This window comes from Lithobates pipiens, unplaced genomic scaffold, assembly GCF_037356315.1.
Source record: "Lithobates pipiens isolate NorthernLeopardFrog02 unplaced genomic scaffold, aLitPip1_a1.2 Scaffold_13, whole genome shotgun sequence".
In the NCBI taxonomy this organism is placed as follows: Eukaryota; Metazoa; Chordata; class Amphibia; order Anura; family Ranidae; genus Lithobates; species Lithobates pipiens.
The window spans coordinates 405,550,811-405,578,220 of record NW_027507718.1 but is presented as its reverse complement, the minus strand read 5'-3'; the positions used below and the strand labels follow the sequence as shown (position 1 = coordinate 405,578,220).

At 39.9% G+C, this 27,410-nt stretch overlaps 1 protein-coding gene across 3 annotated transcripts in view; it reads right to left on the bottom strand.

Moving 5' to 3' along the window:
- Positions 1–283: 283 nt before the first annotated feature.
- Positions 284–27,410, bottom strand: part of NMU (neuromedin U) — a 95,737-nt gene continuing 68,610 nt past the window's right edge. For 2 of the 3 annotated variants that reach the window (XM_077477464.1, XM_077477465.1), the window contains 4 exons: positions 17,011–17,085; positions 12,382–12,435; positions 5,583–5,621; positions 284–628 (listed from right to left, as the gene is read on the bottom strand). In XM_077477464.1, coding sequence (XP_077333590.1) covers positions 5,586–5,621; positions 12,382–12,435; positions 17,011–17,085 — 165 coding nt within the window. In that variant the 3' untranslated portion in view covers positions 284–628; positions 5,583–5,585. The remainder of the gene's footprint in view (positions 629–5,582; positions 5,622–12,381; positions 12,436–17,010; positions 17,086–27,410) is intronic. The other variant, XM_077477467.1, reaches the window with a different exon arrangement.

Below are 27,410 nucleotides of genomic sequence, written 5' to 3'. Positions count from 1 at the left end.
TAAAATCCCAAGTGCACATAACCTGATAACATTGATATTTTAAAGTTCGTTTTTATTTTGATGTATCTTTATACTGGAGAACTGTAATATACAGTACATGTGCTCTCTTTTATAAAATACTTGTAAACTGACTTGTAAAACTTCTGAATTCCTGGAATGCAATTTATACCCGACTGTTTATATAAAAAATTAACAGAAATAGCTGTTTTTTATTGATTGTTATTGATGTGTTTATACAGCAAATGAAACAAATGAAGAGACAAATGCAATGAAGAAGAGTCCATTTTATAAACAACCCTCTATTGAGTGCATTTATTTAAAGGACAAAATAGATCAAATCAAAATAGCATTTTTTTTTGCATGCACAGCTCTTCAACTGCCCTTGACATCATTCATTTTAAGTACACAGTATAATTATACACAGCAGAACACCAAAAAACTATTTCATAATTTTAATATGCTTTAATACAATTAATAAATTAGGATAACCTGGCAGCATTAGCCAAAAATAATTTATCATAGTAGCCTTTACATTCTATAGTGAAAGATTGTTACAAGTGTGTGGAGCATGGGGTATCCAAGCCATTGTAATAATATCTCCAGTATCCTCTTTTCAGTCTGAGTCAACCTGTAACAGAATCAAGGTCATATTAAATAGTGTTTTAAAAGTATCATATAGTCATTCCTTGCATTCAGGATAGCCAGGCTTTGTTTAGAACATTTTTGACTATATCCCCTTTGATGCTCTTTTTAACAACACTGATCTATCATTTGTTTTTAAATGTTTATCATGGGTGAGGTAGACAAAAATGCACCAGCAACCTTCAGTTACCCAGTGTTGCCAACCATCAATATTTTATTGGCAGCCACTAAAAAATGGGCAATTTTCTCCTGCTAGTGACAGGAAAAATGTTGGCTGTTAAAAATATGGCTGTGATGCCAGAGCCGGCTGAGACCATCCGAGTGCCTGCTACAGTGTGTACAGGTGGCGCTGGTGGGGGGGCAGTCTGGCAGAGGCGGTGCCTGAGCATGCAGTGTGATGTCATGGTGCAAGGGAGCCAAGCAGAGCAGCCAGAGCTTCATGTACAGGTCTGTAGGATGGGGGCAATGCAAGCCGGGAGCAGGACTGTCAATACTGTTTGGAATGGAGGGGACTGAGTGGACTATTGTCACTGTAAGAGTCAATTTCATGTGTGTATGTGCCTTCCTATTCTAATTTCTTGCCCTCCAGTCCCTGAACTAATTACATACTATAGCAAAAGTAAAATAAAATATATATTTTTTGCCTTAATATCTATCTTTCAATCACATTGCAAATTGCACATTATACTTGTTTTGTAGCCCAAATACTGAAATATATATACTTAAAACTGTAATTTTGTAACTTTTGGAAATGTCAGTAAAAATGTTAATGTGCCAGGAAATTTTGGGGGTCGTTTCAGTAAATTTCAATCTTTTAGATTGGAAACACTGCGGTTACCACTGATGCAGCATTATATAATTAATCATATTGTACATAACGTGGCGTTCATCCTCAGCAATGGCACAAGGAACTCTGGGGAGCTCTTTCAAAGAGCTATGTGTGTCCCAACTGCTTTTAACCAAAATTCTGCCTCATTTCCCAATAAGAGCTGAAGATTTTCACGAAATGAGGATGAGTAAGAACAGCGGGCATATAGGCAAACAAAACAGACGTTGAAAAGACTTTGCTGTTTTCCTGAGTTGGGTTTGGGAAGCCAAGCTGGAATGCAGACTTTAAAGTGCAGTTTCATGGGACCATGAATGTCTCCCAAAGGGGAATTAAGTTTAATTACAGATAGTAATATTTCAATTTTTTATTTTAATGCATTGATTTATTCATTTTGTTAAGATTATTAAACCAGCCTATAGTTCCATCAGCACTCAGGGCAGAACAAAACATACCTTTCCCTAATGTTTGTGTTGATGCAAAAGCATCATGTAAAAATAAGTGAAAAATGACTATGCAGCATACGCAAATGAGTGTGTTTTGCATACATTTTGTTTGGCATGGGATTGCTGAATCAGCTATAAAATGGTATTCAATTGCAAATGATAAAATTATTGCATGGTGAAAATCTGTTGCATCAGGTGCATTGACTTGTGCTCCTTTGTGTTTCAATGTGCCAAGTCACACCAAAATGATTATTTCTAAAAACAAGTAGGATTGACATTCATATAATAAACATGCTGAAATACACATAATTAAAAGCTTATTACAGCTGAACGATAATCTTTGGGTTCCAGACAGATCATGGGAGGCTGTTCTCTGGTGACCAGCTGAACCGAACTCCCGTATCTGGCAAGGTATAGACAGAGAGTCTAGGCTTTGCTGTGCACTAATCTAAATAAGAAGCTTAAATGATCCAATGTACTAAGTGTAATGACTCCCTACATCCTGGTTTCAAAACAGTTGCAAACTGGGATATTTTATTTTTAACCTTGCACTGCAGACTTAACAGAGGGAAGAAAAGGAAGGTGTTAAAACAGAAACCCCCCCTTTGGTAGTACAAGTGATGACTCAATAATCAATTTATCAATTTTTACTTGCACTTGTAAATCTGTCTGGTCTAGGGTGAATTCAGCAATCACGATTGATGAATTTTATAAATCTCTACAGGATGGACAACTTCCTGCATATAGTATAATTTATTTATGTGAGTTTTCAATGGGATTTGTTAATCCCATTGTAAGGCTATATGCAAAAACAAATATTTTTTCATTGCAAATATTAAAATTTTCTCTGGTATTATCCGTGGCATGGTTTTAAATTATGTTGTAGTTTTATGATAATATTTTATATAATAATTTTCATACTGTTTCATAGGCACTAGTTGCCACACCTATCTGTTTGCTATTAAAATCAAATATCGAAAGAGATGGGGTAGTTGTAAAGTAGTAAATGTGACATGCAGATGAATGTCCCATATATTTTAAATTACAGTGATTTATTCTCCTGTTGTGAATATTTGGTAAAGGTCACATTCATGGTTTTATAAGACCCCTTTCACACTGAGGTAGTTTTCAGGCATTTTAGCGCTAGAAATAGCCTCTCAAAAGCTCCTGAAAATTGCCTCCCATTCATTTCAACGAGTGCTTTCACACTTGGGCGTTGCGCTTGCGGGAAGTTAGAAAAAGTCCTCCAAGCAGCATCTTTAGGGCGGGTTGGGAGCACTATGCTCCCAAAATGCCCCTGCCCATTCAAATGAATGTGCAGTGCTTCCAAAGCGTCTTGAAAGTCAATATTTTAGTGTAGTGAGGCCTGGATGCCCAACAATCCATGCTCAGGGGAGAGTGGGAGCGATAGCTGTAGACAGGTATTGACACATCCAAAAACCTCCATCCAAAACTGCGCCACCTTAGGGTAAGACCAAAACATGTGATAATAGGTCCCAACGCTAGAGTGACAACGGGGACATTTGGGAGACCTTTGTGGATAAATTCGAAATTTTAATTTTTTGATGTGATTTCACATTTTCCCTTTTGCTTACTGTTCCAAAATTGGTCATTGTATCATACACAGCTTTGTGAATGTTCACTCTACTAGTTCTCTGAATATCATGTAATGTCATTTTTAACTCATTTAATAAATATTGAGATAAGCTAAACTATTATAACTAGTCTTGATTTTGGCCCCAGAAAAATTAGCCAATTATACTTAAAAATGTGATATATGGAAAACTTTACTTTTAGTCTTTAATACAATATTAACAGCACTTAATTAATTTGCTCATAATATGCTCATGTTTTTCCCCTGATATGTATCTAGACTAAGAGGAGTAAGAGGAGTCCCTTCATGACTTATCAAATTATTCGACTAAGAGGAGTCCCTTCATGACTCCCTTCATCAAATTACTATTTTTACCTGCTCCTCATCACTGTACTCCTGGGCTATAGGGAGAGAGTGAAAGCGTAAATCTCACTCTGCTTTTTATGAACAAAAAACAATATTATTATAATGTGACCCACAGCTCTAATTTTAACATGTTTCACCACTATATGTCTTCATTGAAGCAATAATAATCAAAACAGTGCCAAACATATGACTTAATTTATTTCCAAGTATGTAATTTTGTGTCTGCCACTGTTTTATAGATTACAATATAGGTATCAGCTTGACATATAGGTCTGATATTGTAGAAGAAAAACATTAAAATAGAAGTATTTCTTTTGAAAAAAAAAATGTACTTAGGTGAATGCAACATTAGTCTGATGCTGCATCTGTCCCCTGTTGGTTCCAAAACTGGGAACTGAATGAACAAAGATCTCTGATCGCTCAATTCTCAGTCCTTACTGAGCAGAGAATGGTGACTGTCAGTCACCGGCTTTCTGCTCTGCCCCTCCAGCAGTCACTGGAGAACTGGGCTGATGAGGGGGGCAGGAACTGCTGGCTCAGGCTCTCAGCAGCTCACTGAGAGGCTGAGATAGATGCTGGTCCAGTAATGTGGGTGGATCCTAATTTTGACGCCCTCAGATAAAGTCAGATATGACGAAACGCATCAGCACGTGACCCAGCGGCTACCGCAAGTGACGCATGCATGTCACAGTCAGTGGGAACTAACCAGGAAAAACATTGCAGATGTGTAATTGACACAGACAGTTTTATGCTCAGAGGATCGGTGAATACATTAGCGTTTATGCCTAATTTTTTTTGACTGCTTGTAAGTGTAATCTGTAGGAGGTTGAGGTGTAAATACAATTAATATACAGGATCGCGCTATGTGGAATCTTTTCTACTGTGGATGATATCTCACTGAATATTCTTAAAGTGCATGATTTTCAGTTATCTGGTGAGTGTAAACCCCTTTGGGGAGAGAAACACACATGGTGTATGCCTAGTGGATTGGTGCACGGCTAAAGGAGTATCTACTAGGACCACCTTCTACACTCTGATCTGTATTCATCTTTATCATCCTACTATCTGGTATAGAATTAACCATACAAATGCTGGTTAAGTTGTAATGGACTGACAAGAGCTCTGCTATAGCATTTAATGTGAACTTTGCCCAGGATTGTGTTATTTGCTACTTTTTTATGGGATCTTTCCATTGCTTGGACCAATTGTCAGCTGAAAATAGGTCACAAATTACACTCTTGTGATTCACAGGAGACGTAGGGCCAAAAAAGCTTTGTCCATACTTCTCTAACCCTCCAATTTCTCAAGCTGTTCAGCAGAAACACAAGATTCAGCACTATGGAGAGCTCCAGGTAGAGCCACCAGCCAGGCAGCTTATTATGTTTTCATTATTTACAGGGCATTCCTCTACAATCCCAAACATGTTATTCTATTTCTATATTGTATTAATATTATATCAATAATAATATTATATTCACATTATATTTTGACTGATAAATGTATAGAGAATTCCAGTTCAACTGTTCCAGCAAATATTAATTAAACATGCCCCTAATAATCATTTTAGTTCTGTTAATACATCATGAAAAATGTTCATGATGTAAAAAGCACATCACCATGGACAAAACATTTAAAATAACATTTATTATAACTATAACAGAGAATGAGTGAAAAATACATGTTCTCATTAAATACATAATGTTAATACCTCTTAGCGGAAAGTTGCTGATCTCCTTCCGTTACGTGGCTGAAAAATCAACAAAAGATTAGAGCAGACATATGGAAAATATGACATGCATGTTTACTAAGCTGATGTTTACTTTAATGAGCAGTTTTATTTTTAGAGATCTGGGATTTAGGGATCACATCTGATCAAATGTACATGCTAAAGGTGTGTGAATTATGAAATGCACTTTCTGCTTCCATCTACAGCAGGGGTGCCCAACCTTTTGAAGAGCGAGGGCCACTTAAGCGACTTGATAACTGGTCACGGGCCACAATCTGTATATGCAGAGCGGATATGGACACAGCCCACTGCCCACAACCAGATGGAAGAGGACTGATCCCCTTTTTTTTTTTTTTTTTAGTGGATCGGATTGGAGTTAGGTGGGTGCAAATGGACACAAGTCCGTTTACATCTGCTATTCCATAGAGATGAATGCATGGGTTGAACCGAAAGGGGCCTAAGGCTGCTTTCACACTGATGTGTGGCAGTTAACCTGCACTGCGGGTGCAGTACAGTGCAGCTGTGGCTTTCCTGCAGGTTAGCTGAACTTTGCGATTGATGTCTATTATATCCTGCAGGTGTGGTGCACTTTCTGAAAGCTGTTTTGTTAGAAGAGTGGGTGATGTGTGACATAAGCTTCTAAATGTTGTGCATAAAATGCCAGGACAGTTCAAAACCCCCCAAATGACCAAATTTTGGAAAGTAGACACCCCAAGCTATTTGCTGAGAGGCATGTCGAGTCCATGGAATATTTTATATTTTGACACAAGTTGCGGGAATAAGACGATTTCTTTTTGCACAAAGTTGTCACTAAATGATATATTGCTCAAACATGCCATGGGCATATTTAAAATTACACCCCAAAATACATTCTGTTGGTTCTCCTGAGTACAGGGATACCACATGTGTGAGACTTTTTGGGAGCCTAGCCCAAAAACCAAGCACTGCCTTCAGGATTTTGAAGGGTGTAAATTTTTTATTTCACTCCTCACTGCCTATCACAGTTTTGGAGGACATGGAATGCCCAGATGGCACAAAATCCCCCCCAATGATCCCATTTTGGAAAGTAGACACCCCAAGCTATTTGCTGAGAGTTATGGTGAGTATTTTGCAGACCTTGCTTTTTGTCACAAAGTTTTAAAAATTGAAAAAAGAAAAAAAAAACAATTCTTTACTTTCTTAATTTTCAAAAACAAATGAGAGCTGCAAAATACTCACCATGCCTCTCAGCAAATAGCTTGGGATGTCTAGTTTCCAAAATGGGGTAATTTTTTTTTTTTTAATGCCATCTTGGCATTTTATGGCCTTTGAAACTGTGATAGATATTGATGCGTGAAATCAAAAATTTACGCCCTTAGAAATCCTGAAGGTGGTGCTTGGTTTTCGGGGCCCCGTACGTGGCTAGGCTCCCAAAAAGTCCCACACATGTGGTATGCCCGTACTCAGGAGAAGCAGCAAAATGTATTTAGGGGTATAATTCCACATATGTCCATGGCATGTGTGAGCAATATATCCATTAGTGACAACTTTGGGCAAAAAAAAAAGTTTGTAATTTTCCCGCAACTTGTGGCAAAATATAAAATAATCCATGGACTCAGCATGCCTCTCAGAAAATTGACTGGGGTGTCTAATTTCCAAAATGGGGTCATTTGGGGGGGGGGGGGGGTTGTGCCATCTTGGAATTTTGTGGCCTTCAAAACTGATAGTTGGTGAGGAGTGAAATCAAAAATCTACACCCTTAGAAATCCTGAAGGCCGGTGATTGGTTTTCGGGGTCCTGTACGTGCCTAGGCTCCCAAAAAGTCCCACACATGTGGTATTCCCGTACTCAGTAGAAGCATCAGAATTTATTTTTGGGTGTAATTTCACATATGCCCATGGCATGTGTGAGATATATATCATTTAGTGACAACTTTGTGCAAAAAAAAAAAAAAAGTTTGTAATTTTCCCACAACTTGTGGCAAAATATAAAATATTCCATGGACTCAACATGCCTCTCAGCAAATAGCTTGGGGTGTCTAATTTCCAAAATGGGGTCATTTGGCTAGGTTTTGTGTCATCCTGGCATTTTATGGCCTTCAAAGCTGTGATAGATAGTTAGGAGTAAAATCAATAATGTATGCCCTTAGATATCCTGAAGGCGGTGCTTGTTTTTCGGGGCCCCCTACGCGGTTAGGCTCCCAAAAGGTCCCACACGTATGATATCCCCATACTCAGGAAAAGCAGCAAAATGTATTTTGGGGTGCAATTCCACATATAACCATGGCATGTGTGACCAATATATCATTTAGTGACAAGTTTTTGTCATTATTCAATCACTCAATCAAAAAAATGAAATATTCAATGGGCTCAACATGCCTCTTAGCAATTTCCTTAGGGTGTCTACTTTCCAAAATGGGGTCATATTTGGGGGGGGGGGGTTGTACTCCCATACCATTTTAGCACCTCAAGAAATGAGTTAGGCAGTCATAAAGTAAAAGCTGCGTATATTCCAGAAAGTAGAAAATCATTTTTTTCAACATTTTAGTTTTTCTCCATTTATATCGCAAAAAATTTAAATCGCAGAGGCAATCAAATACCTTTAAAAGAAAGTTTTATTTGTGGGTACAACATTGCATGACCACGCAATTACCAGTTAAAGGAGCCTAGTGCGAAATTGTAAAAAGTGTCGAAACACGTCGGTCCAGCTTTCCTGTACCCCACATTGCTTTTTATTGACATTTTCTATTTTGTGATCACTTTTAAAAATGTTTGTGTCATTTATGATTTATGACATATTGCAATAAATATATTGATTTTTTTCACCTGCACCATTTGGAGCCCTTTTGTGTTCTTTTTCCTCATATTTTCCATCTTGAGTATTGGAGAAGAAAGAGAGAGCCTGTTCTGGATACGTCCATTTTTTAAGTGTTAGCTCCTTTGGAGCCTTGAGACAGAGAATTGAGGACGCCCCCACCAGGATCCATTCAATCATCATCCACAGACAGCACCAGACTGAGATTCTAAGCCTTTATGACCCACTGTCGTATGACATGTGTGTCCAATTACATCGGTAAGAGTACCCATCTTTCTATCTTTGAATGGTCGGTGTGGATGTGACTTCAGACAACCAGTTCCAGTTTTATTCTTTTCAGTGCTGTATTCAGATTGTTTGGCATCACCTCACAGGAAACCTATATCTGCATATTAGTGTTCACGTGGACTATTTTAGTTATAGGACATATTGGATAAAGTTTCCCCTGTTCGAACTATACTTACCCAATTCACTGCTTTGGGTTTTGCACCTTTTTGTGTATCATATTGCATTTTATGTTTTTATTTATATTGTGCATTATTTTGTTGTGTGTTTAATTACACCCTCCCATATTTGTTTATACAACACTTAGCGCTACACTAATTATTTATTTTTCGAAATTGTAAAAAGTCCTCTGGTCTTTGACCAGCCAAATGGTCCAGGGCTTAAGTGGTTAATACATCCTATGCATTAAGGTGAAAAAACTTCTGAGAGTGACTGGCCCCCTAGCCCACCCATTTTACTCAGCTAAGCCCTGTGATTCCCATGGCAGAGATGTGCTCTTCCTCTCTGCCCTGGGTTCTCGGCTCTTGATTGGATAGATTGATAGCATCGCAGCCATTGGCTCCTGCTGCTGTCAATCAAATCCAATGACGCGGGGGGCGGGGCTGAGTCTGGCATTCTATAAATGCTGGACTCTGGAGAGCACCTGCAAGGTAACCCCTCGGGAGTGCACTTCTCCTAGGGAGTTATACGATGCCGATGCTGAGGAGCTGATAGCGCTGGAGAGGATGATAAGGGCCACTCTGTGCAAAACAAACTGCATAGTGGAGGTAAGTATGACATGTTTGTTATTTTAAAAAAAAAGAAAGCATAGCTTTACAATCACTTAAGCTTTGCTTTGCCATAATTGCAAGAGACTTATAGTATGTCACATTCAGGTACATAAACCGCTTGCATTTTAAAAATACATTTCACATTTCATGATGTATTAACTCAAAAATGTGGCCTCTGGTGGCAGGGGCTTGACGCAGAACAGCTGCATATGTGCATGGATTAGTGCAAATAGCGATGTGCCGAGAGCGCTCGCCCTGCACGCTCCCATCACAATTGCCGGCAGCTAATGGAAAACTCCCGATCTCTGCTTGCGATCAGGAGCTTTCCAATCATTTGAGCCAATCACGGCGCTCACATGACCTTAAGCCCCACCTCCCTGCATGTAAAACCCCTTAAGAAGGTGGCAGGTGCCGGCACCCAGAGGTTAATGACTACAAAGCTGCATTAATGTGTGCCTTCTATATACAGTGGAACCTCGGATTGCGAGTAACTCGGTTTACAAACGTTTCGCAATACAAGCTTTTTTTTGTAAAAATCCTGACTCGCTTTGTGAGCGTTGTCTCGCAAGATGAGTGGGATTCAAGCCGCTGGAGTGTGCAGTACCGTCTTTGGCCAGAGGTGCAGGAGCACCAGTGTCACTTGGAGACACTCGGAGACACTCAGAAACACGAGTGTCTCTGGCACCCACACACCTCTGGCCACATGTGGTACTGCAAAGACAAGCAGTGACTGTGGAACAGATTATCCGAGTATCCCTTATCTCCTAGGGGGAAACTTGCTATAAAAGTGCTTTGGATTACAAGCATTCTTCTGGAATAAATTATGCTTCTAATCCAAGGTATTATTGTACAGGCGGTCCCCGGGTTACAAACAACATAGGGTCTGTAGGTTTATTCTTAAGTTGAATTTGTATGTAAGTTGGAACAGGTACATTTTTTAAGTGTGACTCCATCCAAAAAAATTTTTTTTTTTTTTTTAATAACATAAGGAAGAGTTCACACCACTGTAATGTTTATTTTGCTGTCTGCGTCCCTGTTCAGAAGATTTCACCTCACTTTCTGTCCCAATGGGTCATCTTGGAAACAAGGATTAGTGAGAAACTTTCAGTGGCGACACCTCTCCCATAACTCTTACAGGAGTGAAATTCCCTTTCTAGGGGTAGATTTGTCCTCACTTCTGGTTTCTCCCTCGTAAGTACGAGTCGTTCATAACTCGAATGTTAGCAACTCGGGGACTGCCTGTATGCCTGAGGTTTATAAACCTATCTTACAACTTTATTTAATTATTTGATCTGCATTTTAGTTTCAACATTATGTAATAAATAATAGTCTGTGATGTCAAAATTCCTCAAATGTGATTTGTCCAAGGTTATCAAATGTACAATAAAGGAGGACATTTTTAAATTGTTTGTAAACCCGTACATTAAATGGCATTATTATTCTTTCTCTTAGAGCAGTTCTCTCCTGCAAGCCCTTTAGTTGATAGATTTAATTATAATTTTAAAATATCTGTTGGTACTCCCAGCAGCCATCTTTTTTTGCTTAGGCCCAACACTAACCATAGGGTGCTTCATGTTGTATCACTCTTATGACACCTTCAACATTCCCTTAATCAGCCTACAGGATGCAGACGACATCCTGTAGACTACTGTGGTCAGCCTGTATGATCACAGGCAACCATGCATCTTATCCAATAGTTTATGACTGACTCCTTTAGGGATTATAACCATTATGAATCTTCACCCCCAGCCCTCAGACCTTATAATAGGTAAGCACAATAGAATTACAAGTGGGTATGTTCTCATTGTATGTAGACACAATGTTGAAAGATATGAACTGCTGTTTTAAGTAAAATGTCTGCTGAAAGTTTCTTGTTGTGGGTTGAAGGTACTGGAAGGTTAGGGAGGCAAAGCTGGGATAAATCCTCAGAAAAAGCATTAAAGTTGCTAGGAGATTAAGACACACATAACGTATGGTAGGTCACCTCCTTTATTGCCTTTGAGAGAATCTATGTGACAATAAAAAGTGTATAAATCGAAAACATATTAAGGTAGTCCTTGGAGCTATGTATTGTACTGTATGATGTTGCCTATAACCAGTAATATGAGTTACAGTAAACCAGTGAAGTGTATTTGGGCCTGCTCATAGATTTTTGTTATCATATAAGTGTGCAGCACACATCAGAGCAGCGGTAAGCATCTGAAATGATTCCGAGAGCCTCATGTCCTTCTGCACATCACCACCTTGGAGAAATGTGGCGTTTCTGATATTGCAAGTGGTTCATTTTCTTCAGAGTTCTCCAAAGTGGTCAATATTGCCAATTTTTCCCCTTCCAGAAAGGATATACATTACATACATGTTCACTTCCTGTACTGAGCATACCCCACACATTTCAAACTGTGCTGGAGAATCAGTGGGTACACCTACCTCAAAGTGTGTTGGGAACCTGTAGTAGCAAAAGCAAAATAGCAATGCCAAAGAACTGATTGCTGTGCATTTAAAAAAAAATCAGCAATGCACGAACCATAATGCCAGCGGCTGATATCAAGGGGAAGTGTTGATAGTATTCAAAAATATAAAACATTTGGATTCATGGCGTTGTTTACAAATCATACAATCCTTTTGTGCCTATTTTATTAAAAGGTTTTCAGCGACAATGCCAAAAAATTATTGATATAACCCTCCATTTTTATATAATAAATATTTGGGGTTGAAGAACAGTATGAAATTTCATAAGCTAAAAGTTTGGAGGCCCCTGCAATACTCATAACCTGTAAGGGTGCCACACTGAGTATGCATATTTTAGAAATGTAATTCAAAGCGATAATGACCACCCTATTTGACAACTTGGTTTAAAAAAACAGCATTCCATGTTTTCATTGTTTCAGATTTTTACATTCTATTTGTAAAAAAAAAAAAAAAACATTAGTTACCCTGAACACAAAGTAGCCTCTGCTTAGAACACCTCCAGGTCCCTGGATCTCCTCCTAAAATTAGGAAAAAAACAGTAAGTTGTTTTCTTGATTCAATTATTTCTTGATCAGCAGATCACCAATAAAACAGACAAAGGTATAACCTTCCAATAAATATGTTACAATTTTGTAAATACCTAGATAGAGAAATATTTAAGTGTAACTGGCACCCATAAACAGCAACTGTAACTATTTTCTGTGCTTCAATTACATTCACGTTTTCCAAAACGATTGATGCTGTAGTGGACTTTAAAAGTGAAAAATACTAACCCCCCCAATGCTGAAAGTAAATGTCAATAAAACACTCATGGCATGTGGAAGTGGTGATAACACACTGGAAGTTCCACATACTGCCTGCATATTTGTGTATGTAGGCTTCCAAGGCATAAGTATTATCACAGTGAATATGATGACATTATGGGAGCCATTGTATAATGCATGCGTTTAGATCAATAAAACAATGTTCTACACTGCTTAGACTGTCATTTCAGAATATGTGTTGGGTCCCATATAATTTGATTGGCATACTTTGAAATCTCTGTGCCATTGTGAAATAAAGATACATTGTGCACTCATACAATGAAGCACAAACAGGTGAGTCAAACAAAGACATGGTAAATTGAGAAAGAACAATGACGGTCTACAGTTTTTTAAATAAATAAATGATTAAATGGACAAGATTTTAATGCACATTCTGTGACTAAATTATCCTAGCTATCTTAGCATGTGATAGACTTCAACTATTCTTGTAATGTGTTTGTTCTCAAAGCATTGGAAGCTCAAAAATGTAATTTTCAAAATCTTTGTGCTTAACAAAGGAACTCATGCACAGGTTATGCAAAATTCAGGGTTGTGTGACTACATATTTACCCTTAAAGAAAAAGTATAGTGTAATTTCAGTGAGCACTTATTTTGAGTCATTATTACAATATTTATCATATTATATATAATATTTTAGTCATTATTTATTAATATTTAAGAAATTTTTGCTGTGACATTTTGCAGACTAGCCACTAGAGGCACTAGAGTCAGACAGCAATTGCACAATTACTAAATGCTAGGTAACTGTTGAGATAAGATATCTGCCGTACAGTGATGCTGATTTACTAAAACGGGAAAGTGCCAAATTTGGTGCAGCTGTTCATAGATGCCAATCAACTTCTAACTTCAGCTTGTTCAATTAGGCTTTGACAAAAAAAAACTGGAAGCTGATTGGTTTCTATGCAGAGCTACACCAGATTTTGTACTTTCACGTTTTAGTAAATCAACCCCAGTGTGTCTATTGTTTTAAATCAGAGTGCATTGCTTTCAAATAAGAAGCCAACTCAAAGGCAGGCCATTGATGGATCATTTTTTTATTCAGCCAGCGGGCTGAACGAAAAAAATAAATAAAAGCGCAGATCTCTGCATCCATACAATCGAGATAGACAGAGGAATCCTCACCACTGAGACATTGTATTCTGACAATGGGTACCCTCCGCTGTCAGAATACACTGATTGGCACCTGCAGTCAATTGAGGAAAACTTTCCAACAAGCCTGTTTGATCGAAGTCGATTGTTAGGGAGAAGCCACACATGAGTCATAATTTGATCTGTTCCTGCTGAACCCTCCAAGTTTCCATTAATCTATGGCCAGCTTTAGAGCTATAGACTTGCATTATGAGAAGGAGTACTAAGCAGTTTGTAGAACTGCAAAGCAGGAAGCAGCCTGTATATGTAATAACAAATATGGTTTCCCTTATGTTTTCATCATCACAGATAACCTGAGTACAAACGAGTAACTGGAAAATGTCTGCATTATTAGTCTGTGGTGGTCTGCTGTCTATGGTAACTACACTTTGCCCCCTTTACATATTTGTTACCTTTTTGGACCCTTGCTACATATTACATAAAATCTCTATCACAGGGGTCGGCAACCTGTTGATCGCAGTCTACCTATCAACTCCGTCATTCTCACTGCCGGTCTCAGTCTCTCCACCCGTAGCAGTGTCCTCTACCACCCTTCACAAAACCAACCCCTCCCCTGAACCCTGCATTCTGAGCCTAATGCACTCCTGATCTCTGCATTCTGAGCCTAATGCACTCCTGATCCCTGCATTCTGAGCATAACGCACTCCTGAACCCTGCATTCTGAACATAATGTACTCCTGAACCCTTAATTCTCAGCATAACACACTCATGATCCATGCATTCTGAGCATATAGCACTCCTTAACCCTGCATTATGAGCGTAATGCACTCCTGATTCCTGCATTCTAAGCGTAATGCACTCCCTAACCCTGCATTCTGAGTGCAACATACTCCTGATCCCTGCATTCTGAGTGTAATGCACTCCATAACCCTGCATTATGAGCGTAATGCACTCCTTAACCCATCATTCAGAGTGCAGCGCACTCCTGATCCCTGCATTATGAGCGTAATGCATTTCTTAACCCTGCATTCCAAGAGTAATGCACTCCTTAACCCTGCATTCTGAGCATAATGCACTCATTAACCCTGCATTCTGAGCGCAATACAATCAATAACACTGTATTATGAGTGTAATACAATCAATAACCCTGTATTATGAGTGTAATGCACTCCTTAACCCTGCATTCTGAGTGCAGCACACTCCTGATCCCTACATTATGAGCGTAATACACTGGTAAACCCTGATTATGCACATAACGCACTCCTAAACTTCCTAAACCCTGCATTTTACTTTTGTTCTGAGCAAAAATATGTTTTCAAGAAAAAAAGGTCGATCTTACTGTCATTTTTTTGCCTTCTCTGCCTATAGGCTTCTGAGATGTAAATCTGGCCCTGGCTGCAAATTGCATCAGACTGCACTACTTTTAAAAATGCACTGTGCCAAACTGCAAGATACTACAGTACCATGCGATCTTGTGGCCACCAACACACTGCGTTTGCTATCTATGTTAGGGCTTTACAGTGTATTATCACCAGGGCTTCTTTTCAGCAGGAACACGGGGGAACGCAGTTCCGGCACCTCTAGCACTGAATGTATGTAATAGCATGGGTGTGGGGTGTGCTGGAGGGTCTATTGATGTTATCTGCTGGGGGATTTATTGTCACTGGTGGGGATGTGATTTTGTGTGAGGGTCTATTATTGCTGATGGGGAATCTTATGTTGTTGGAAAGGATCTACTGTTGAGAGAGAGGTCTATTTTTACTGGCTGCTGGAGGATCTATTGATGCTGGCTGTTGGGAGATCTGTTGTTGCTACTGAGGGGGTGGGGGTCTAATGTTGCTTGGGTGGATATTTTGTTACTGGGCGTGATATTTTGTTGTGGGTGGTCCACTGTTACTGCAGGGAATCTATTGTTGTTGGGGTGGAGTTCCTTGTTGCTGGGGGAGTATTTTGTTGTGTTGGGATCTATTGCTGGGATTCTATTGTTGCTGGCTGCAGGGGATCTATTTTACTGCTTTTCTTTTTATGATTAACATGTTTCATACAAATGATTTAGCACCACAAAATGATACTTGGTTCTGTATTCTCTAAAAGGGGCAGTACTGGTAGGTGGGTAGGGGATGGAATCAAAGGACGGTGGTCAGAGGCGGGTAGGGGGCAGAGACAAGGGGTGACTCAGACGGGGGGGGGAGGGGGGCCTGCACCTATTCTCTGAGAAAAAAAGCCTTGATTATCACCTACAGTGGATCATAAAGGCAGTGCACATTGTACACGGTTCAGGAAACACATGGAACATGCCTTTCTGGCACAACGTTTTGGTGTGAATAGTGTGAACTGTGCCCAGGGATCTTTGACTTCACCAGTGTTGTTCAAGTAGATCTCCATCTCTCGAAGGTTGCCTACCCCTGCTCTATAATTAGGCCAAATTTATAATATAGTGTTATATATCTCTGAAAAATAGAGGAAAGAACTCTGCAAAGGAATCTGCAGGACAGAAGATGACTCACATCTTTATGAGAACAGTCAAAGCCACCTTTCTTATCAAGACTTGGTATGAGATCTGCTTTACTTTATATAAATTGCATGTTATCTAACCATGCTTTACCGGACATCTCTTGAAAAAGTAAACATGGATTTCAGTTTTCCAACATGGTGGACAATCTCTACCTGAAACAGTTATCATTTTCTAACACTTTTCGGGGGACATTCACTGTCAAGTAATTAAGCCTTATATAACTGGATTGTTACAAATGATGCTTGTTTTGATTGCATTATGTGCAAGGATGGCCTAGTAATCACCAATTATTATTATGTATTTGTCTGCTATGAAGTTCTAATTTTAGTGTTAGAGTCCTTTCACACTGGGGCGGGCGGGTGTTGGTGGTAAAGCGGCGCTATTTTTAGCGTCGCTTTACTGTCATTTTAGTGGCACTATTCGGGTGCTAGCGGGCGGTTTTAACCCCTGCTAGCGGCCGAAAAAAGGGTTAAAACCGCCTGCAAAGCGTTTAAACTATTTTAATGTGTATGCTGAGTGTATATATATATATATATATATATATAACATCTACATTCTACATACAAATGACACAAACATGGGATTTCTATAGGACCACAAACTGGGGTAATATTTGCAAAATAAAAAAGAAACAGGATGATAATGAATAAAATACGGTTACATACGTCAGGTTTCAATCTCTTCATCCTTCTTTCATGCAGTTGAGGAACGATTTGCAGCAAAGGATGCAGAACAGACGACTGAGAGGACATGAAGACAGACAAATGAGCAACAATGGACCTTTGAGTGCACAGGATGTCTTTTTTGCAGTTACATGGACCCAAAACACTGGTCATGCACATTACAAACTACAGTGCCTTGAAAAAGTATTCACCCCCTTGGCTTTTTACCTATTTTATTACATTACAGCCTTTAGTTCAATGCTTTTTTAATCTGAATTATATGTGATAGATCAGAACACAATAGTCTAAGTTGGTGAAGTAAAATTAGAAAAATATATACATAAAACGATTTTTTCAGAGATAAAAAACAGATAATTGGCATGTGCGTATGTATTCACCCCCTTTGTTATGAAGCCCATAAAAAGCTCTGGTGCAACCAATTACCTTAAGAAGTCACGTAATTAGTGAAATGATGTCCACCTATGTGCAATCTAAGTGTCACATGATCTGTCATTACATGTAAACACCTTTTTGAAAGGCCTCAGAGGCTGCAACCCCTAAGCAAGAGGCACCACTAACCAAACACTGCCATGAAGACCAAGGAACTCTCCAAACAAGTAAGGGACAATGTTGTTGAGAAGTACAAGTCAGGGTTAGGTTATAAAAAAAATATCTAAATCTTTTATGATCCCTAGGAGCACCATCAAATCTATCATAACCAAATGGAAAGAACATGGCACAACAGAAAACCTGCCAAGAGACGGCCGCACACCTAAACTCAGAGACCGGGCAAGGAGGGTATTAATCAGAGAGGCAGCACAGAGACCTAAGGTAACCCTGGAGGAGCTGCAGAGTTCCACAGCAGAGACTAGAGTATCTGTACATAGGGCGACAATAAGCTGTACGCTCCATAGAGTGGGGCTTTATGGCTAGAGACTAAAATTGTACTTTTTGGCCATCAAAGAAAATGCTATGTCTGGCGCAAACCCAACACATCACATCACCCAAAGAACACCATCTCCACAGTGAAACATGGTGGTCGCAGCATCATACTATGGGGATGTTTTTTAGCAGTCAGGACTGGGAAACTTGTCAGAGTTAAGGGAAAGATGGATGGTGAAAAATACTGGGATATTCTTGAGCAAAACCTATATCACTCTGTGATTTGAGGCTAGGGCAGAGGTTCACCTTCCAGCAGGACAATGAACCCAAACACACTGCTAAATCAACACTTGAGTGGTTTAAGGGGAAACATGTTAGAATGGTCTAGTCAAAGCCCAGACCTCAAGTCAAAGCCAGTCAATGGTCTAGTCAAAGCCCAGACCTCAATCCCATAGAAAATCTGTGGTCAGACTTAAAGATTGCTGTTCACAAGCGCAAACCACCCAACGTGAAGGAGCTGGAGCAGTTTTGCAAGGAGGAATGAGCAAAAATCCCATTGGTAAGATGTGGCAAGCTCGTTGAGACTTATTCAAAGTGATTGGAGCTGTGATAGCCGCAAAAGGTGGCTCTACAAAGTTTTGACTTTAGGGGGATGAATCGTTATGCACATTGACTTTTTCTGTTATTTTGTCCTATTTGTTGTTTGCTTCACAATAAAAAAAAAAAACCTTCAATGTTGTAAGCATGTTCTGTAAATTAAATGATGCAAATTCTCAAACAATGCATGTTAATTCCAGGTTGTGAGGCAACAAAACACGAAAAATGCCAAAGGGGGTGAATACTTTTGCAAGGCACTGTACAAACTTTATATATGATTCTAAATAAAATACAAAATCACCACTCATGGTTACTGTTTATGGCCTTTTCAAATAAAAATTACAGATTGCAGGTGTTGTCAAGACTGAAAAAAACAAAAGGGCATAGTTCTATTTGCTAGCTTACTGATTTGGTGAATATGCTAAACAAAAAAAACAAAAAAAACAGACAAGATTGAGCACATTACAGATAATGTAATATGTGTAACAGAGGAGTGCAGAGGATATGACATTGATTGTGATTGTGGGCAATATGTGAAGGACAAAAGTGCAGAGGGTATGATTATGGGCAATATGTAAAGGATAAATAGGCAGAAGATATGATGGCAGGCAGTATGTGCATGACAGAAGTGTGGAAAGTATGTGCATGAAAGACGTGTATAGGGTATATCAGTGGGCAGTCTGTAAAGGAAATGAGTGCAGAGGGTATGATGGTGGCAGTATGTGCAGAAGAGAATCGCAAAGGGCAGTGTATGCAGAAGAGGAGTGTGGTGGATATAAGGTTGGGCAGTATTTCCAGGGAAAGTATGTGGAGGGTCCGATGGCAGGAATTATGTGCAAGTGAAAAGGACAGAGAATATGACAGTGCGCAGGTAGCTATAAGAGAAATAACAGAAAAGATTTGTAAATGTTGTATTGAATATGAAATCAGCAATTTTGCTGTGAAATAAAAAACTACGCAAAATTTGCATTTCTAGTGTGTATGGAGGAGGGACACTGAAACAACAATGGCAGAGACTACAGTATTGATGAAGCAGTGTGCTAGCGATCCAGGAGGGGGGTCCACAGAAGAGTCAGAAGACATGTGTGGGGGAACCGGGGGGGGGGGGGTTGGTGGGTTTGGGGGTGTTCAGAGCGGTACCAGTGTGCAGGAGAGATGTGATGAACAATGGCAGGGTATCTGCGTAATGTGCAAAGGAGCCAGGAGCTATTGGTGGAAGAGTCAAGAGGGAACAGCGTGTGCGTACAAAGAAGTCTGTGCAGTGTGTGTCTACATACTTCTGGCCCCTGTAGTAATCACTGTGCTGCTATGCTCGAGTTGCATTGTACTGCACCTGAGCTGATTTGAAAGAAGTCAGTTGAACATGGTGTAAAACTGATATCCCTTCATCCCAGCAGCCACTAAAGGGTGACTGGGGTAGCATAGAGAGAGGGGAAGGAGGTAAGGGATGTGTAGCCTGGAAAAATAGATGCTCTGCACCCTACAGGGATTTTAATAAAGAGGGGAGCCAGGGACAGGCATGGGCCTAGCTTGGTAATGTGGAGTCTCTCATGTCCTCAGGCTCTCCTACAGGAAGGGGTAGATGGGAATGGGGAAAGTGAGCACAATAGGATGAGATTGGGCACAAGAGGGGGAAGGCGGGGCTGTTGAGGGTACCAGGTGGTCAGACAAACAAGAAGAAGGAGGAGAAATCACTACTGGTGGCAGATTTACCCGATGGTAAAACAAAACTCAGATTTAGGCTTTATCCCAGAGGGAAAACAAAACAATGCTGACAATTGACAAAACAAAACTCACTTAGCTTTTATATTATTAAGGAAAGTAATTGGGAAGCATGATCAGTGACATAACAGAGCATTTTACTTCAAAATGTACCCAGAGATCTTCCTTTTGCAGAAGCCCATTTACATTAGTTTACAACAACCACTATGCTTCCTGTGACTGAATCAGTGCAGAAGGTCAATACGTTTACATGGGGTGGATCTTCTTAAGGAGCTGTTTTCACAGCAGCTCAGCCTAAAGCTCAAAACTATAAACCCCCTGCGTTCCAGAGGTTCAGCCACAGGAAGATTATGGAACACCCCTGTAGTGGAGATTTCGTCAGGATCCAGCTATCTGCATGAAGTGGAGCATCCTTCAATACAGGTAAGTTATGTCACTAAATCTGTAAAAAAAAAAAAGCTAAACTTCTGTTTTAACTAGGTCCAGCAATTAACCCATGGATTCAAAGACCATGTCACTAGATGCACAAATTCTAGTATCTCATATGCAATATGGAAATCTTTTAAATGTGGCTTTAAAGCTGCTCTTAGCGATGCCAATAGAGACAAAAAAAGCCAAATGAAAATGGAGGGCTGATATCATTGTATCCTGGCAGATTGACTACAGGCAGTCCGTTGAAGGTAAAGCCAACTTTTGCACTGCATTTTTCACAGCTTCTGTCTAGGGATTAATAGCGAGCTGGGGTATAATATCAGCAAAAGATGTTTCTCCATCCACACTGTTTAGCATGGATGGGGGGAATCAATTCATTTTCTCTCATTCATCTGCATATTGGTCCCCCACAGACATGAGATGATTATTATACAAACCAGCTGGTGACAGATCTGTTGATGGTCATCTGACATGAGCACAACTTCTCAGGCTGGTCAAACTCAGGGGAAGGACTATGTTCCCTTTACTGTTCGACCAAATAAGACAGGCAACAAAAGTATCTGCTCAGTGCATAAACATGCAAGGTCAACCAATGCAAGTATATGCCACAATTGTAACTTTAGAGCAGATAGATCTTACAAATTCCAATTTACATTTATAAGGGTTACTGTAAACCAGGGGTGCCAACCAGTGGCCCGGGGGCCACATGTGGCCCGCGGCCTCCTGCTCTGGGATGGCTGGTTGGCAAGCCCAGATCGCGGGTTCCCAACCCGGCATCCCAGAGCAGCAGTGTTGTGAATGAAGCCGATGGTAGAGGAAGCCAGCAGTTGCGTAGCAGAGCCACATAAGACGATGCTTCCTGTATAGTGCCACCTCCTGTCACAGGAGGAGTTATACCAAATGCACTCTGCCTGAAGCAATTCTGCCACTAGGTGGTAGTGGCAGCTGAAAAGCTTGTCTAATTTATTGTGGAACTACTTGGTATATTGTTATTTCCCATCTCTGTGTTCCTGTTGTTTTCCAATTAAACACAAAGGGCTCAGCCATGTGTCCAGCATCATTTTTGACTGGTAAGAGCTGAATCTGCAGCAATTTTCCAACAGGCTATGGGCCCAACGACAACCAAATGGTTTAACCAAAAGTGTTTAATCAACCTTTTCAGTTGCTAATCTAACAAACCAAAACTATCAGTCTTGAAAGTTTAACATGAAGATGCTGCTAATAAGGGAGGGTACATGGGAGTGTATACAAAAGCCTACAAGAGCATACAAGGTTATCTACACTGCCCTATATCTCAAAGTCAGCAGAAATGTAACATTTAGAGATATTCTATACGTTCCTACTTTTGAATCTAACCTCCTATAAGAGAAAAGGCTCACCAAGCTATATTATCTCAGAAGGAATCCACATGCTAGCTAAAAGTAAAATCACAGATGAACTAAATCATCTGAAGTACAGTCACCCAAAAATCCTGAAACTATCAAGAAATTAGACAATGTTCTGAACGGAAGTGGCATTAAATTTGGCCCATGAAGTCAAGCCATGAAGTCTACCAGTTGCATAAAGTGAAGATTTTTCAGTAAATCATTTCCCAAAAGGCGAAACAGCAAATCTCATCAGCCTCTGGACTTAATTCACTCAGATCTATATGGTCCTATGAAACTGAAGGAAAGAAAAAAGGTATTTTCTCAGATTCATGGATAACTTCTCAAATTATGCAGTGCACTACCTGTTACACAACAAAGATGAAGTTCCGGATAAACCTAAACAATATCTTGCAAAAGCAAGCAACACATTTGGTAAAATACCTAAACACTCTGCACTGATAATGGGATAGAGTATACAAGTGGTAAAATACAATATATTTTGAAGAAGAATGGCATTATTTTCCAGACTACTGTACTACACATTCCAGAACAAAATGGTGTTACAGAGAGAACACTATATATGAAAGTGGCAGAAGCATGCTTTTTGCGGATATGCCAACTACTGCCGGGGAGAGGCAATTATGACAGCCTACTATCTATCTCCAAAACTGCTTGCCTGGAAAAGCAACAGAGAAAACTCCATATAAGCTATGGAATGGAAAGAAACCTGACCTGAAAGGTATCAATATCTTTGGAGGAAAACCATGTTCCTAAAGAAGGTATACAGTGAATCACCTACATTATCTCAAAACTGTTTAAGAATTTTTGCATCCAGACACCAAAAGGTAACAATCAGCATAGATGTAATTATTAATGAAACCACACCTTCAAGTTCAAAGGCTCATGAAGTCACCACCATCTGGACAACAACCTGAGCAAGAAGTCATATAAATAGTGCAGGAAAAATAGTTAATCTCTGAAATTGAAATTGATGTCAGCGATTTATCCCCTGAAAAGAAGAAAGCTGAACCGCCTACAATGTCAGTAAAAAAATCTGTGATAGCCTATAAGGGCATCCCAGATAGACCATTGCTATATATGGTTTGTACAATACTACAGCCTGAGCCAACATCATGGGAAGAAATGCTGCATATGAAGAGATGACAACTTTCAATCAGCTCCAAGCTTGGGAATTTGCAAAGTGTAAGCACACTAGTCAAAACAACTTACCTAAAGTAGGAAAGAGAAGTTCTTCTGCCTAACAATGGACAGTACAGACAAGCAGTTGGGACACTTTTATATACTGCAAACACTACACATTTAGATGTAGGTGCTGCCATATACCTTCTCTACAAATCTGTACATAAACCTTGTCAAAGGCACTGAAATGCTATGACAAAACTACTATCAAAAAACAAAGTTTGAAGAACTTTAGAAGAAGATAGGACTTAAATGAGAACTACATGTTGAGTGGAGTATTTTTTTTTTTTTTCACAATTTTTTGTTTAGTACATTTATAATACAGGTGCCAACAACGATACTCCAGACAAATGTTACAACAGTAATTATGTAAGACCAGACATTCCACGTAAAAGAGACTTCTGGCAACAGCTAACATAACACTTCAGATAGACCTGACAGCTTGTATAGGCCCAATAGTAAAAAGCAAAAATAACAACCCAGAGCATCTGGATCAGGGATCACAATAGATGTATGTTGTTGTATCCCCTAAAACCTAACAAGTGGGGGTGTTAGCATGCTGTTTATACAAACATAGATGCAACAACCATTTTAATATGGTACACTGTAGTTAGTAGTTCTACCACTAGGTGGCTGTGTCAGCTGAATGATTATATAATGTATAGTTTTTCCCAGTGGAACTCCATTGTTACGATGAAAATTCCCATTCCATTTGATGTCCAATTAAACAAAAAAGGCTCACTGGTTATAACCATATCTTCAGCAGCCTTCCACACTTTTTTTTTCAGGCTGCTGGGGACCAGTTACATTCATTGTCCAAACTAAAATCAGGCTTTACATTCATCAGATCTGCAGCAATGACTTGATAAGTTAGCACATTTCTGATTTTAAATTTTAGCACATTACATTTGGATGGGAAGGAGAAGAATTCTAAAACCTAACTTGAAAGACTTTGCTGTATCAATAGTCAATTTTAAGGAAGAAATTGCTCCACTGTGTCATTTGCTGCATTGTAATAATATGTAAATATTCAAATATCCATAGCCTGGCTACAATTTTACTGTAAGATTTTATTGGCGATATCAGAAAAGTGAGACTTTCCAACAATAGCTGTAGCAGAAATGTGGTTGCTAAAGAAAGCCAAACCCATTAAATGCATGTTGCATAATTAAAGCTAAACTCCAGGCAAACAGCTAATTACAAAGGGGAATTACATAAAAGGGAGCAGATTACCTACCAAATGGTTTGCATTTCTGTCCAGAAACACTTGCAGGTCATAACTCACCTTTCTGTTAGGCTAGCCATATATTATGCAATGTTCTATCCTTCAACACAGTCAGTGTTGCTAGGGGAATCCCTCCTGCAGCACTATTGTGTTCTGCTGGTGGGAAGCACAGGGAGCTTTCCCCACCGGCAGAATACAATGATCAATGCTGGCTGCTATAGCTCCTGGCAATAATCACATGAAAAAACCCCCCCAAAAAACAACAGGTTGGTTGTAGTGAAGTTGATCGATAGATTGACTTCAGTAAAACCACCCCGTCAATAGATGGGTTGAAGTTTGGCTGCTTACCAGGTCAAATTCAGGTGTTTACACTGCTTGCATTGAAACAATACATTTATTGTATCTGTGAAGTTAGATTTGCTTTAATTTATGACCTACATCTGCCTAGAGGTTAGTTTTAAATTACAGATTCTCTGATGTGAAATATTTAAAAGTACTGCTTCATTGGTACAAGTACATTTGTCAGTTATTATAGATGCAATCCAAAACAAAGGAAAATGTGATAATAAAAAATAATGCTGGCAAGCAGTAAAATGCCATGCAATTTAACAGCGAAAAGCTACAAAATAAATAAAGGAGATTTTAATGAACCTGTAGAAATTATGATGATGTGCAAATGCAATATCCTAGAGAATTTATTTTTTAATTTAGTTCAACACAATTAATGCACTTTAAAGTGGTTGTAAACCCTTACAAACCACTTTGACCTACAGGAAAGCCTAGATTAAGGCTTACCTGTAGGTCCAAGAAATATCTCCTAAACCTACACGCCGATTTAGGAGATATTTACAAAGAGACAGGCACCGCTGTCTATGGCGCGTGACAGCGGCGCACAGGCACACTGGGCATGCTGCTAACGGCGATATGCCGTTAGTGGTGGCTCCCGTGTGCATGTGGCAGAGCAGCGATACCCGGAAGAAGATGGAAGCTCCTTGCTACAGGGGACAACAGTCACATTGCTGGCTCCTGTGTCAGGTAAATTACACATAATGGGCTACTATGCATTATGCTTTGCCTTTGCAGGGAGACAAAGAGGAAGTAAACCCATCAGAGTTTACTTCCTCTTTAAGTAAGCTAAAGTAAAATGTAAGCAGCAATTTAGGAACCTGATTTTTTTTGTTTTAAATAATGCTATGTGAATGAGAACATATATGAAGTAGTAGTTATTGCAATTTGGCTGCAAAAGTGGAAATACACTTTAAGTAAAACCTTTAAAACATATACAAAGAAAGAGTGCACAGATCCGGGACAAGATCTCACAATGTTTATTGTTAGAAAAGATAAATTTATCCACTCATATTTTGTAGGTTTTTACAAACCCTTTGTACATGATCTTTAATTCTGTACAAGGAGCTCAGCAGCTGGAGCCAGTTGTTACTAGACTTCTCCACACACATATGTAGCACCCTCTAGTGTGTGCTAAAAGTAGAGAAGGAAAATTCTCCTTCTGAGCTATGGAATCTGGGTCAAGGTTTACTGGAGTTCAGGGCTAATTGACTCATCCTGGCAGCTCTCTGTTGCTTTCCCCTGGTCTAGAACGTTGAACCATCTTCTAGAATTAGTGGGCGGAGATTAGGAGCAGCTAACTTGAATATGTATGGCGACTCAGCAAATATTCAGGAGGTAGGCGGACAGGGGTCTGAGACCACTCCATAAATAGACATGGGTCATACCAGCAATCGGGTGGAAATACAGTGTTGAGGAGGCTGTCAGTGGCCCTCAAGGATGCCCCCTAGTCTGGGGAGGGGGGGGTGTCCTGCCTTGGGCTGGGGCTCGGATGCTGGAAAGATCCTGCAACAGCACACATGAGGAGTCTTTCCTGGAGGTATGGAAGCAAGAGAGGACAGAGTGAGTAAATTACCACTGTGGGGACCTACACGGGGGGGGGGGGGGGACTGCCACATGTAGCCAGTCTCCCTTGAAGACAGCAATGTGCTTACGTTTTCATCCTTCTGTGGGAGATCTCCTGAGAGTCAGCCGGGTTGGCTGGTGAAGAGTCAGGTACACTGGTGTGGAGAGATAGCCTGGAGGGCAATGAAAGGGTCAGCTCCAGCCAGGTGGGTTGGCAGTGCCTGAAGAGGTAGAGGTATGCTGGGACCAGTGGCCACAGAGGAGGAGTTACAATCTGTTTCACTGCATCTGTGCTGCACAAAAAAGGGGCTACAAGTTCCTGCCTGTAAAGGGCCATTGCTAATCTGGCTGACTAGGAGCTTGTCAGATAAAGTGATTCAGCTGGAGCAAGAAAGTGCTGTGCAGAAGGAAAGTGAAGGAGACTGTATATAGACTGTATATAGGAAGATGTCCCTGAAGTTTTGCTGAAAGTTTTTACTGAAGTCAAGTGGGCATCCTATAACCTCCCATCCCTATCCAAGTTATTAACCCCTAATAAATAACAAAAACAAAGTCACGGACTGTTTTGTGACTCTCGGTGCTTGTGAAAATCTGGTGTGCCTGTCTGTGCAGGAGTGGGGGACCCAAGTTCAACAGCAGTCCCTACGGGGGTGTGCTACACATACAAACTGACAGGCCGAATGAGAATCCAGCTCCAAAATGCATTGCCTTGACAATGCAGGTGTAACTGGAAGAAGTTGGCTGCTGGGATTTGAGTCGCTGGCATGGATTATACAGGGAGGTGCAGGGATAATTTTCAACCCCCCCCCCCCCCCCCCCCCCAGTAAGGCTGCTGATGTCCTTGTTCAAGATTAACGACAAATACAAAGCGATAGGTAAAGCCTATGAAATGTGAGTGGATCTTTTTAACCCACTTAAAGATAAAGATAAAACAAACCTTAATGCCTGAACCAATTTGCAACTTTGGAATGTGTTAGTAAAACTGTACATATCTTAATGTATCCAGTTGAATTATACCTTGTTTTTTTTCCAGGAAACATTGGGTTGATTTCCTAAAACTGGAGAGC